This window comes from Suricata suricatta, chromosome 14, assembly GCF_006229205.1.
Source record: "Suricata suricatta isolate VVHF042 chromosome 14, meerkat_22Aug2017_6uvM2_HiC, whole genome shotgun sequence".
In the NCBI taxonomy this organism is placed as follows: Eukaryota; Metazoa; Chordata; class Mammalia; order Carnivora; family Herpestidae; genus Suricata; species Suricata suricatta.
Window position 1 is genome coordinate 39,562,262 of NC_043713.1, and position 14,618 is coordinate 39,576,879.

Genomic DNA, 14,618 nt, shown 5'->3' on the forward strand with positions numbered 1-14,618 from the left:
TCCTGGACCCCGGCGGACGCAGGGAGCCCGGGCGTACCGCATTTTGCTGCCCTTCTCCGCAGGGGCGCCGCGGCTGCAGCCCGCGCTTCTCCCCACCTGCAGCCGCTCCTCCTGCCGCTGCCGGGCGGATAAAACGCACGTCCTTGCCCTTCCTCGGCCTCTTCGGGTCCTGCTGTCCCCAGGCTCCTCTGCCTTGCCTCCCTTTTCCCTCGTCCACCCCTCCCGCTCTTCCCCTCCCCCGACTCTCGGGCCTCCCATTCATTCCGTCCGCTCCCTCCCTCCCCTTTCCTCCTTCCCGCTCCCGCCCTCCCCCAGAGCCTCCCCGCGCGGACCCCGTTGCAGTCTCGCTATTCTTAGCACATTCGTGGAAGTTTAAGGCCTGGATGGTGCCCCCAAATCCGGCCTGAGAACGCAGCCCGAGCTGCTGGACGGGGACAGGAAGATGTCTGTGCTCAAGCGGATGATGCGGGTCTCCAATCGCTCCCTCCTTGCCTTCATCTTCTTCTTCTCCCTCTCCTCGTCCTGCCTCTACTTCGTCTATGTGGCCCCGGGCATAGGTAAGCAGCGAGACACACCCTCACTTCTCCCGGTCACCCCGAAGGAAACGCAGGATGTTCACGGATGGGATCTGGAAGATGTACGAACAGGGGCCCGGCAGAAAGCAGTTTATTTGAAAGGTTATTTCAGGCGTGGGGGGCCTGGCTTTTTGATACGTTGAGTTTCGTTTGTGCACGTTTGAATAACTTAAAGACTGCGTTAAACGGACACAGCGAAATTAGGTGTGGTGACCCCGGATGCCCTGGTCGCTTTCCTGAGTATTCATGACAGCGTCACTCATTTCATGTCAGGTCCTTTAAGCTTAAACTCAGTGCTTAATCGTAGTTTTATTCATACATCCTCAGATATAGTAACTGATTGTAAAAATTGGTAGGGACGCCAACACCGGGGATGTGATTGAGTTCAAGAATGTATGTTTTCCAGTGTTCTAGGCCACTTTTTTTAGAATGGGGTCAGTGAACATTTGTGCCACACTTCAGGAATTTTTAGGCGATGAGTTTTCTTATGAAAACAGTGCTCCATTATTTAGTCTGCTTTTCAAGGGTAGGTAGACAGTGCTACCTGTTAGGATGACTTCTGAGATAAAATAATAACTAAAATGACAATTTTGCGGGATAGTTTGTAGTTTAACATTTTAACCTTTGTTCTAGTTAATCATTTTCTGGGCCTTTGGCCCCAATACACTTTTTAATGATCCACTTGGATTGGTTTATTAAATATTTTAATTAGTCAGCCCCCTTTGGTTGAAAAGGTGCCAGTGTGGCCTTCTAATGAATAAAAATTAGGAACCTCATAAGGGTATTAAAACGCATCATCCCTCCCAAACTTTTTCTGAGTTTTTTTCCTGGTTATTATGTATTTAGTGGTAAATATTTATGGTATGTATTTAATGTTAGTGTATTTAGCATGAAATATGTGTTTAATGTTAACTTCACAATAATGTGGATCTCCTGTTATTTCATTATAGACACTGGTCGTCTTTTGAGCCAGCGTCGTTTTTCCCTGGGTAGGCCAAAAATGTATGGCCTCTTATACAGTGAAAACACCTGCAAAATTTTGAGATGGAATTATTATCAGGATATTGTCCTGTGCGATAGATTATTTTAACGACTTGCAGGGGAGAAGGAAGAAGCAAACCTTATTGATCTTAGCCAAAAGGCCGAGAAGCGATAGAAGCAAACCCTATTGAGACTGTTCTAGTTCCAAAAACAGAATCACTGTGTGACTTTTTCTTGATTTAATTTTCGGTTTCAAGTAAGACGTTCAAACTCAGATAATGATGCTTGAGAAGATATAAATTGTTGAGACCTTGATGTATCCCATAATAGAAGTTTGAGGGAGCCAAAATATTTGGTGGCCGTTCTTAAAATTTTCTGCGATTTTGGAAGTCATACAAATGAACTCTTCATGGGGCACCGGGATGGCTCAGTTGGTGAAGGGTCAGACTCCTGATTTCAGCTCAGGTCATGATCTGACGGTTTGTAGGATCCAGCCCCATGTCAGGCTCTGCACTGACAGCTGGAGCCTGCTTGGGATTTTCTCCCTCTCTCTCTGCCCCTCCCCCCATGCATGTGTGCTCTGAAAATAAATTAAAAAACTAAATGAACTCTTCATTCTATAGCAATTTTCACTTTGTCATGTAGCTCCCTTCCTAAAGGTTAGATATCTTTGGGTGATGCTATTTTATCAGCTCTAACTTGGAGAGGTTTTGGTGAAAAAGTTTTTTTGTACTTAGGCCCTAACAATGTTGTTTCTTGGTATTTTGAGTGACTTGTTGAAGTTATGTTACTCAAAAAGCTAACCAAAGGAAATAAATCCTAGCTGTTGCTTGTTAGTCATCCTTTTCTCTTGGAGCACTGATTTGTAGATTCTTAAAATTCAATTGATGTGAAATAGTAATACATTTTTCTTACTTATATACTTAATGTTTGCCATAACATTATGATATTAAAAATTTGGCAATTTTCATATAGACAATTATGTTGACACAGTTTAAACTACTGTTTTTGTGGGTCTTATAATTTATAATTTTAAAAAGTTGATTAAAGCCAGTTTATTAAAACCAAAACTTATGAAGTACTATCAATTTGTTAAACCTTATCCATTTCCCAAACCAAGTATTATTTAGTAGAAAAAAGCCTCCTTATTTTTCTTTTAAATATTGGGAAGCTATTTTCCAAAATTCACATTTTTGCCTGAAAGCTCAAATTTTATCATTGGCAACAAATACTGTCCATGTTTTTTTGTTTTTTGTTTTTGAAGTGTCAGGCTCACTTTGTTCATTTTTGGGAAAATGTAGGTCAAACACAGGAGTCTAGTCATAGTTTGTCAGTTCTTTAAAATAAAAATGATAGTTTATGTAAAATGTGGCTAGTTCAGCTCACAATGCAACAGTCTGCACCAGTGGATTTTTAAGATAAGCATGGTACTTTGGTAGCTACAGAAATGCTTAGGAATACTTCCCATTTCTTATTAATGAGATGTACCCCAAACTAACTAGGTTCTTATAACTAATTTGCATGAGGGGAACAGAGAATCTTCTTGAAATAATTCATACTTATTTATTTTGAAGATTTTTTTTTGTAAATTCATTTTGAGAGACAGAGGGGGTTGGGGGAGCAGAGGGAGAGGGAGAGAGAATCCCAAGCAGACTCCACGCTGTCAGTGGGGAGCCAAATGCAGGACTCGAATCCGCAAATTTTGAGAACATGACCTGAGCCAAAATCAAGAGTCCGACACTTAACTGACTGAGCCACCCAGCCATCCTGAAATAATTCATATTTTACCCTGAATTACATCTTGGGGCAAAATTTTCTTGTGACCAAAATATATGTTGTGTAAGAGAGTACTTTTTGTTGATTCTAAATAAATGTTTCAAATCTCTTCTGTTAAAAAGTCCCTATTATCCCTGTCCATGCCAACCTGTTGAGTGGACATTAATTATATTTTTCTTCTTTTCCTGTCCAGAGACCTGTTTTTGTCATGCGCCTTCCCCCAGGCAGTCAGTCTGCCATTTTTAGTTCCTCTTCCTCAGTTGTCTTTACCTGTGTTTCTCTCTCCCTTCCTCTCTTCCCTCTGAGCAGATAGTACCACACAGTTGTAGACAGCATGATCTGTTTTGTTTCCGGTGTTTTCTCGTGTTCGACAATTTTTTTTTGGCTATTTGGGTGTTAAGCTCCAATGAGTTCCATCAAACTCTAAGCTCATTATTTTAAGAAAAATTGGAAACATTTTCCTTGAAATTTCTAATTCATGCCAGAAATACAGGGATAGTCTTTCTATCATGAACTTTAGGACCGAGGGAAACTGGTCTGCAGACTCGCGCCCCCATAGGAAGTCCATAGACCGCTTCGCCTAGCCCACCTGGTAGAGTCAGGAGCCATTAGTTTCTCATTCTCTTTGTGCTTTTGTGCAGGATTGCAAAAAGGTGAGTGCAGTTCCCCCCCGCCCTTCTCAAGGTCCTGCCCTGGCTGGATTGCCAGTTGAATTCCATGTAGTGTGAAACAGTTTCCACCGTAACTTCCAACATGACGTACTTCTGTTTTCCTGCTGTAGTATCAGAGGAAGAGAGGAGCTGACTTCCAAGTTCATTCAGCAAACACAAATGGAGTCCCTCGCATAGGCTGGGCATTGTTTGAGGCACAGGAGATAGATGGCTGAGACACAGCTGCTTCCCCCATGCTCTGATGGGGTGAGCATCAGGAGAGAGCTGTAGCCAGTCCTTGGAAAGCATGCCTGGTGGAGTGTGGCCTGCTTAAGGATTCCAGAGGGAGCGGGTGGTTGGAGCAGACCACTGGGATTTTTCTGGACTAAGCAATGGGACAGCATGGGCAAAGGTACTTACAGAAAAATAGGACTCTTCCCACCTGGCTACCACTTAGGGTGTGGGGTAGCAGATCAGCCGATATTTTGGTGTCAGGGACCCAAAAATTCCTGGCAGAGAGAAGCTGGACTTGACTCACACAGGTTTATCAAAGCTGTCTATGGTCACGAAAAAAGTTGACCTGCCTATAATTAGTGGGGTATATTGTGGAGAAGATTGCATAACTCCTTTGGGAATGGGGTTTCACTGTCTACTTGACTCCCCAGAGGTTCTGACCTTTCCTAGACATGCTGATAGGCGGTTGTATTCTTTGAGTCAAGGTGGAATCTGGTTAGGGCACTTTGGTCTGAATTCCTTTGGGCCCTTTAAGGAATTAGCCTGGGAAGTGCTTTATTAGTTTGGGCCTCTAGGCAGTTTGTGCCCTGCTGCTTACTGGTGAAGCTGGTGGGAGATCAGGGTGTGGGAGGTGTGTGTGGTATGGGAGGGGGTGGCTGAGTCAGGTCGTTGCCGAGAGCCCCTTGACATTTCTTTTTTCCTAAATTTTTAAAGATTAAGTTGACCAATTTTTTTCCAGATGAAATCATCTCAGTTGTTTCTTACAATGGTATCCATTTTCAAAGCTTTTATACATTTATCCTGTATCTTCGTTTCTACCGATTTTTCCTGAATGTTTAACAATGATACTCATTTACTTCTTTTTTTTTTTTTTTTTTTTGCCGGAGTTCCTCTTGGCTAGCTCAGAAGGTGGCAAGTTGCCCTGCAGCTTTCCTATCATCGCCCTTTAGCCTCCTGGCCCTGGCTGTGTGAGCCTCCTTGGGTTCTTTTTGAGCTGTTATTGTTTGCTTTGCGTGTCAAAGGTCTGTTGGGTTTTTCCTCACCAAGTTCCCTGACCTACATGGCTCCTTTTTGGGTTTCTTTTGATTTGGGTCATGGTATCAGCCATTTCTTTCCTCTGGGCCTTTCTTTACTGGTCACTCATCCCATGCTCAAATTTTTGTCCTGGAAGTAGCAGGAAACAGAAGTTTTGCAAAGGGGAGTGATGCAGTGCTTTGTTTTAGAGCAGTTCTTTTTGCTTGGAGTGTGGTGATAGACGGCAGAACCTATGGCAGGGAGGCCAGGTAGGAAGTTATTTCAGTGGCTCAGACAGTAGAGTCTGATTAGACTGATCAAGGTCATAGTTAGATGCTGACAGAGTTGAGAGGATGTGAGTAGTGACGCTGAAGGAAAGAGAGGAGCTTTAGGAGGATGCTTGTATTCCAGCTTAGACAGCCAGGTGGCTGGAAGGAAGTATAGAGAGTCATGTGCTTTGAGGGAGCTATTTTGGTTTTAGAGAGAGTGAGTTAGGAAGCCTGTGGGATATCCGGGAAGAACATGTCAGTAGGTAGGAAGATGCAAATAAGGACTCGAAGCCTAGGAGAGATGTGTAACAGGAGAGAGGTTTGGCTGTCTTCAGCATATAGGTAAATGGTACTTATCTGTTTCTTCCCCAGCACACCTGAGTTACAAACCTAACTCCTGCAAGGAGAAGTAACTCATCTTGCCAGTTACTGTTAAACATGGGATGATGAGGATTAAATCAAAATATGGAGGGCGCCTAAGTGTAGTTTGAAAAGTTTACCAAAAGGCTCTGTGACCGTATTCATTCCCCAATCTCAGATAGGCAGTCAGCGTGGTTGACATCATGGAAGGTTTGGATGGCCATTTGAGGAGAGCTTGTGGAAACTGAAGAGAGGCTAACCATGGATGAAATCTAATGCTTAGGGCAAGTGGAGAAATAGGAACAGGAAAATGAAGGGAGAGAGAGATCATATGAATGAAGTGAGGCCTTTGTGAATGAATGAATGAATGAATGAAAAATGAGGATTAGCAAGACAAGTGTTGCAGCGGGTTAATGCTTAGAAGGAGGAGTCCCGATTTGGTAAGTAGGAGGTAAGTAGGGAACAGATTACAACGTGGGATCTGGGAAGACTTCCTACCGCAAATGTGTGTCTCTCCAGGACACTGTGGCTCAGCATTGAACAGGACCCACGTGGTCCCTGTCTTCATAGACCATATAGTCAGTGAGAAATCCTCACAGCTGAAGAATTACTATTCTGGAGTAGAACAAAATACACAGTGAAATTTCTGTGGATGCACTGGTTATGGGATGGCACTGAACTAATTTAGGCATTATGGAGAAGACGAAGATGATGCTGAGACCAGAAGCTTAAGTTAGGTAATTACAAGTTTGGCTTGGCGGGGGGAAATATTTCATGCTGGAATGGAATGTTTGAGAGCTAAGAGGTGAGGGAGAGACATAAATATGGGTCCAGTCAGACTGATCCTTGTGAACTGGGTATGAGAACTTGGACGTTAGCTGGCCTGAGGACAGTGTCAAACCATTTAACTTAAATTTTAAGTAGGAGAGTGATGTGATCAGATTTGAATTTCAGAAATATTTAGGAGGTACCACTATGAATGGATTAAAGGGAGCAAGATTGGAATTGGAGGGTAGGTAGAGAGAGTGGGATCAAGCCATAGGTACATTAATTTTGGAGGTGGGAGAAGAGAGGACATAAAGATGTTTGCTGTAGCAAAAATTAGATGGATATGGAGAAGGAGGTCGAGGGAGTTCATACTTGATTAGGGAGGTGTCTGGGTGATCTCTTTAGAGTGAGGGGCTCAGTTTATTTGATCAAATCTAAGTATAGAGTGAACTGTTTGCTAGACTAAGAGATTTGGTTTCTGCCTTGGCGCATGCTAGAGGCTTCGTAAAGAATTGTTGAGTGGCTGAATGTTTCTAATTAAATCTCTTCTGTTGGTAGGGCAGCTCCTTTGTTCTCTTACCAGCTGACTAAGCAATACCTTTGGGATGTTGGATGTTAGATGCCTTGGGAGATTATGGAGGGATGGCCTGGGAATTAGGAACAGAAGAGAAAATTGGATTGTTCAGCATATTAGTTATCTATAACTTTGTGAATTCCCCTCAAATGTAGGGGCTTAAAAGAACAAATAGGTATGATCTCATAGTCGCTGTGGGCCAGGAATGTGGGCACGGTGTGGCTGCATGCCTCTGGTTTAGGTTCTCTCACAAAGCTACGGAGTATAGAGTGTTGATCAGGGCTGTGGGTGAAGGTGCTGTTGGGGAGCCTACCAAGTTCACCCATGTAGATTGAGCAGGATTCCGTTCTCTGAGGGCTCTTGGACTGAGGGCCTCAGTTCTTTGAACGTTGTTAGTTGGAGGCCTCCCTCGCTTCTTGCCACATGGGCCTCTCTGTAGGGCAGCTCACAACCTCATCACTTTTTCTTAGAAAAGAGCCTCTCAGTTTGGTCTACAATCAAGGGAAATAGGGGGCATTCTTAGAGACTGCCTCCCACAGTCAGATCGCCATCCTTGAACAGCTTACCTAACTCCACTATGTTGTTTCACTGTATGTGAATCCAAATCCTATGGGCTTGTGGAAAATTAGTTGTTTTTTTTTTTTAATTTTTTAATGTTTATTATTGAGAGAGAGCACACGCACGATTGGGGGAGGGGCAGGGAGCGATAGAGACACAGAATTGGAAGCAGGCTTCAGGCTCTGAGCTGACAGCACAGAGCCTGATGCAAGGCTTGAACCCACAAACCACTAGATCATGACCTGAGCCAAAGTCAGATGCTTAGCCGACTGAGCCACCCAGGTGCCCCAAAATTAGGTATTTTTGAAGAGAAAATTGATTCACTGAAATCTGACAACGCTAAATACCATTCTTCATGTTATTCTTTCATGAATACACTGGAGGTCTATTAAACAAGGTGGTACCATGAGACAAGTGATGTATTTATGTTGCAGCAGTGTTTACCATTACTGCTTTTTAATGTTTATCGAAGGTAATAACAGCTGTGGCTATGGTTACTTCTAAAAGGGAGATTCAATCTAGGTTTGTAGTCTCCATATGGCAGGTGTTCCAAGTACCAGTTGGATTTTAACTGGGAACAGAATGGAATTTTCTCCTGAGGCTGTGTTATGTATGGTAGGTAATTCCCTAGCCCATCGTGTGGCCAGCCTGTTTATCACAGGATGTACTACAAGGTTTAGCAGAGCACTTGGCTTTGTAAGCCTTCGGGTTTCTGGTGGTCAGAGCTATGGCTGCCTCTTTCCCCACTGGAGCCCCTAGGTTTACTCCTCTATTCAAGGGCCTAGGGCCTTGGGAACCTTGGACACAGAGGCCTTGTTGTCTCTGGTGCCAAAGCTTTGTACAAAAAAGTCACAGGACAAAGATCGCAAATGTAGCCTACTGTTTCACTATTGGAGCTTCATAGAGTCGTCCCTGCCACACGCCCAACCCCCATGCTTTGGAATAGTCTTGTGAAGAAGGAGAAGGCAAGACTCTTTCCCAAAATTTGTCACTTGTCCAAAGTCTCACATGTTGTTGGAAGAATTAAAGTAAATAGTTTCCTGGTAGAGCTGAAATGTACAGCTTGGGGTGTCCGACTCTTCCACTGTGCCTGAGTTGAGGGACCTGATCGTTGTTGCCCTGGAAGATGGCTTGAAGGAAATACGAGCTCTCTCTTCTTCAGCTTAAAGGAGGACCGCATAGAAGAGAGATGAAGCTTTTTTGGGTAGCCTCAGATAGCCATAAAGGCATTTTAGTTAGAAAGAGGCAGACTAAAAGAAATTTTTTTAACATTTATTTTTGAGAGAGAGAGAGAATGACAGAGCATGAGTGGGGAAGGGACAGAGAAAGAGGGAGACACAGAATCCGAAGAAGGCTCTAGGCTCCGAGCCATGAGCATAGAGCCCAACGCAGGGCTCGAACCCACCAATTGTGAAATCACGAAGTTGGACACTTAACCAACTGAACCACCCAGGCACCCCATGAAGCAGATTTTAAGAAACCACAATTGTAACTGAGCTGTCTGTAAACGAGGAAATAAGTGCCTCATAAGCATGTTTCCAAGCCAGGGGTGGATGACCACCTGTTAAGGCTGGAGAAGGTGCTTTGCTTGGGGGGCCCAGCCGACTTCTGACAGCCCCTTAAACTTGGTTATGCTGTTGACCTCCGCAGCGCTCTGCTCACCCGGCCTAAGGGCAGGCCTGCTCCTCCACCTGCCCCTCCCCTCCACCCACATTGCCTTTTAGAACTTCCTTTCCCTTTCAAGCCTGTGTTTCATGTTTGTCTTAAGCAAGCGTGGCGGTGGATGGGGAGGCTGCAGGGAGACAGTGGAAAGAGGTGCACTGCAGTGATTTTTCTAGAGCTTGGATTTCCTAGGTCACTTTTGGGAGTTCCCCAGAGCATTGATTTGTGCACAATTCTCCTGGTCAGTTTTCCTGTGCACTTTAGACCCAGCTGGCTATTGTTACCACTGCCTCAGACTGCAGTTCACCAGTTTATCCAGAACAGTCTGTCCCTGTCATCTCTGTCGCCCTTTTTCCCCCCTTTCCCTCTGAATCTGTTTTGCCTTTTAATTCCTGGAGAACACGGTGACTTAATATTTAAAAGACTATTTTTTTTTTCCATTTCTGCCTTTTGTCAGAATATCAACAAAGAGGATACTGTATGTGTAATATTGTGATCTGAGGTGAAGATCAGGCCAACTCAAGGTTGGAAGTAGGTTTTCTGAGGGTACCCACAATGCCATTAACCTGCTTTTGCAAAATGTAGAGTTTACTCCAGTTAGTACTAGACGTCTTTACCTCATGTCTTGGATTCAATGGAGAATTTCAGGTAACACCCCAATTTTATTTTTCTCTAGTAGGTAAATCCTGTATTGAGCCAACTTGATTTGTTATGTTTCATCAACATACTTGGTTTTAGTCACATCTAAACTTGGCAAAGTTTGGTTTAAAGCTACAGTGAAAACCCTCCTCAGTTAAAATAGGGAAGGTAGCGCAGAGGAGGTCCGTCAGCAGTTATATTTTTGGCTGTGTGGCGTAGCAAAATGTTTAGGAAAACATACTTAGTAATTTTAAATCTGAAATTTGTAATTAACTTTTTTTTTCTCTAGAGGCATAATAAATACGGCTTTTTGCTTGCATCTATGTTTTCATGATTAATTACTTGAGTTTGTGAAAGTCTTTGGTTTGACCAAATCATTGTGTGATAACCATTATACTAGGAGGTAAACATAGATTCTTCGATGTCTGAATGAGCTGTGCATAAACTAGAAAGCTGTGTAAAAGAGCATTTACTTAATAGAAGTTAAACTAATATAAAAGGAAGTTGTAATTTTTTGCTTGTTACAAATGTTACTGTTAAGGAGTTACTACAGTGTTTGCTTCGGCAGCACATACACTAAAGAATTACTACCAGGCAGTGGTTTTCAAACGTGAATGTGCTTAAGGCGGTTTGCATAAACAAACGTATTTCCTACGTTTTATCACTTGAGATTCTGGATCTGATTCTGGTTCATTTTAAATATACATCTTAGGTAATTCTAGACCCTGGGAACTTTATTTCTGACAAATACCCCAACTGGTGGGCGAAAAAAAAATTAAGTGCTTGATAGGTTTACCTCTCTAAATTAATCATCTTATGTCGTTTGAACTTTCATAGAAGTAATCTTTTTAAAAACTAGATTAACTTGTTTATAGCATCCTGTTTTACTGGAGCTGGAGGTGGCTGTCATAGTGAATAGTTTTTTCCCCTCCAGAGTAGAAATGGACAGAACGGACAAATACGTACTTTAAGACAACCAGGATCATGTGTTTCTTTGTGAGTCTGCTCTTACTATGTGATTGAGTTATAGGTGGATCTGAAATCTGTTAGTGTTTTTAGTTATTAGAAAGATACATTGTAATTTACTTAATAAGATCAGTAAAAGGGATTAAGGCATGTAACTGTTGCATATTAGCCAATGATTTAAAAAACATTTTATATAGCATTTTTCTAGAAAAGTTCCTTTGTAATATTGTTAGTTAAATAGGTATATGAAACTCGTTATTGTAATCTTAATTGAAATATTAGGTCTTATTTTTAAATATTTGAGGTTTGCTAGTGTTAATGTGACCTTACTGAAATCATGTTATATATAGTCTTCCTGATAATTAAGTTAGTAGCTCAGAAATTATGACTTATTTAATTTCCAGTTTGACTCAGAGGAAGGGAACTTGGACTTTATTTTTTATTTGAATCAAGAGACCCAAAGTAAAGGATTATAAGGTGCTTTGTTTATTGATTTGAAAATATGCTCTAGCTTTGGAAATGAATCTTTGAAATTCATTTCCCACAGTGTCCCCTTTCTCTCCTGCTTGTTTTAGAATCCTTTCCCTTTCATAAATAAGTTAAAATTTCAAAAGGTATTTTAATTGTGAAAATAGAAGGAAACTGGGGATGACTGTAAAACATATAGTTCAAATACTTTTCACCCTTTTTTCTCATGATAGAATTTAAAAATACTTAATTTATTTATTTTGAGTGAGAGGGTACATGAGCAGAAGAGGCCCAGAGAGAGGGAGAGAGAGAATCCCAAGCGGGCTCCATGCTGTCAGTGCAGAGCCGTGAGATCACAACCTGAGCTGAAATCAAGAGTTGGACCTTGAGTTGACTGAGTCACTCAGGCACCCTGGGTGATAGAATTCTTGCGTAAAGATTCATTTCACATTCACCTTATATATTCTGCAATCAATTTTCAACAGTTTTATAATGTTTTCTGGGTGTGTTTATTTATGGTTTGATCTTTTAGTCTGTAATTTCATTAGATAAGTCCCTTACTGGTTAGTTTAAAAAATCTATCTAATTGGCTGCATTCTTCCTTCCCCGATTCCCTCATTTCCTCCTCATTTTATTTTTCTACAGTGTGGTGCATAATGCTTAACTCTTTAAGCTCCTGTTCATGTTTTAAAAAAACATGCGTTTATTTTAAGTGAATAACAGTGAACTAAGAAACGACAGTGCAGATTGGTACCTTGTGTTAGTGTTTTCATATTGCTAGGTTCAGAGTCTATTTTTAGACTTATCAGCTGAGTTTAAGCTAGGCTTAACTGATGATCTATCCGATTGTTGCAAAAGTACTTCTGATGTTTTAGGATTTTCGTTTTTACAAATGAACTCCCATGACCCCTGAGTTTCTGGTACTGCTTGGCAAATGGTAGGCATTCAGTAAATGTCTGTTGAACAAACACATGTCTCCACCCTGAACGCCTTTAATGAGATGGTTGGAAAAGTCCAATTTTATTTAAAAATACTTAATTTTTATTGGTATTCAAACAGAAGTAATCTCCAAAAATAACTTAAGACTGCTAAATTGCAGAGTGGAAGTGGTAAAAACACCAGTTGTAAAGAATTTCTTGTTAATTTTTGGCATCTGCATCAGCAAAGCTGTAGCTGATGGCTAAGATCTGAAATAGATCTGTACCATGTCTAACCATGGAATTCATTATTCCTTGATAAAATGGGATTCTGAATGCAGAAGTCTTTCATTCTCTTTATTCATTAATCAGCCCATGACTCACTTGAAAGATGGGGAGGAAGTTATTATATGTTTGGTAATCATTTGCACTACAGATTTCCTTGAGCCCATATCTGGCTTTGAATTATTGTCACCGTGGTAAGATACTGTGCTTAAATAGTACCTTGACATAACGTGAATTGTTGGTCTTACTGCCCGGCACAGCCTAGAAATTTGTTCCATTTTTGTTTTTAGCCCAGGCAGTACTTTGGTCCTAGGCAAAGTATGAACAATATTTCATGTATAGTCTGACCTAATTCTGGGGTTTACAATGTTATTAACAGATAATAAGTCTAAGTTTACCACCTTGAATGAGTAATTTCTGGGAATTTGTTGAACAAGGGCTAGATGTGGGAAGAAAAAAAACCTTTCAGCATCTGAAATAGATACTTAGATTATTATGAATTCTTCGAAATTCAGAGCTAGCTGATTCAGATATCGGTAGTAATATTAAGGGGCACAATATAATCAGTATTTTTCTTCTTTCCATATTTTCCTTTATGTGTTCTATAGATAATAGGGGAAGCTCCTGATGTCCTCCTCCTCTTCCTTGCACTAGTTGGAATCTGGTTTATCCCTCCTTTCTCACTCCATCAGAACTGCTTACATTAAAGATTTTTCTTTTTTTTTCTTTTTTTGTTCCTCCCTCTGCTCTATGACTTTGAACCATTGCCTCTTCAACATTGCTGCCCCTCATAGTCCTTCAGACCTGTCCTTGAATCCCAGTTTTTAATACCTACCTATGCAGCTTCTGAGTTTGTTTTCTGATCTTATAATGGAGAAAATTGTACCCACACCATGTGGTGGTGTATTAGTTTCCTATGGCCGCCTTGTACATTACTACACACTGAGTGGCTTTAAATGACAGAAATTTACGATCTCACAGTCCTGGAGACCAGAAGTCTGAAATCAAGTGTTGTCAGGGCTGTGCTCCCTCTGGAGGCTCTCGAGGAGAATCCTTCCTTGCCTCTTCCAGCTTCAGGTACCTCTTGGCATTCTTTGTCTTCCTAGGCTTGGGGCCACATCACTCCAATGTGATGCATTTCTTTCTGTGTGTGTGTGTGTAAATGATCCCTTGCCCTTTTCTTGTCTGAGCATTTGTCAATGGATTTAGAACCCACCCGGATAATCCAGGATGATCTCCTCATCTCAGGATCTTTAATCACATCTGCAAAGACTCCTTTTCCAAATAAGATAACATTTTCACCGCTTCTGGGAATTGGAATGTGCATATATCTTTTTGGGGGCCCCCATTCAACCTGATACATACAGGCAGTTTAAGAATTAAATATAATTAGGGGCACGGCTCAGTCGTTAGGCATCTGACTTTCGCTCAGGTCATGGTCTCAAGGATCATGGGTTTGAGCCCCGCTTTGGGCTCTGTGCTGGCAGCTTGGAGCCTAGAACCTGCTTCGTATTCTGACTCCTCCTCTCTCTCTCTCTCTGCCCCTCCCCCACTCATTCTCTCTCTCTCTCTCTCTCTCTCTCTCTCTCTCTCTCTCTCTCTCAAGAATAAATAAACATTAAAATTTTTTTAAAGAATTCAGTTTAATCATATGTATATATATATGTACATATATTTGTATATGTACCTAACATAGGTACTCAATACATGTTCATTCATTTCCCTTCTCTTTAGAAGCTTGTGCCCCCAACATTCTGCGTCCTGGGATGATTTTGGCGGTTAGTACAGGCATAGGTCATTTTATTGTGCTTCACTTTATTGTGCTTTGCAGATAATGCATTTTTTAAAACTTGAAGGTTTGTGGCAGCCTTGCATCAGGAAAGCCTATTGATGCTATTTTTCCAACAGCATCTGTTCCCTTT

General features: G+C 41.6%; 1 protein-coding gene across 2 annotated transcripts in view; it reads left to right on the top strand.

Moving 5' to 3' along the window:
- The first annotated feature begins 14 nt into the window (after nucleotides 1-14).
- Nucleotides 15-14,618, top strand: part of B4GALT6 (beta-1,4-galactosyltransferase 6) — a 64,472-nt gene continuing 49,868 nt past the window's right edge. For both annotated transcript variants that reach the window (XM_029922956.1, XM_029922957.1), the window contains exon 1: nucleotides 15-557. In XM_029922956.1, coding sequence (XP_029778816.1) covers nucleotides 443-557 — 115 coding nt within the window. In that variant the 5' untranslated portion in view covers nucleotides 15-442. The remainder of the gene's footprint in view (nucleotides 558-14,618) is intronic.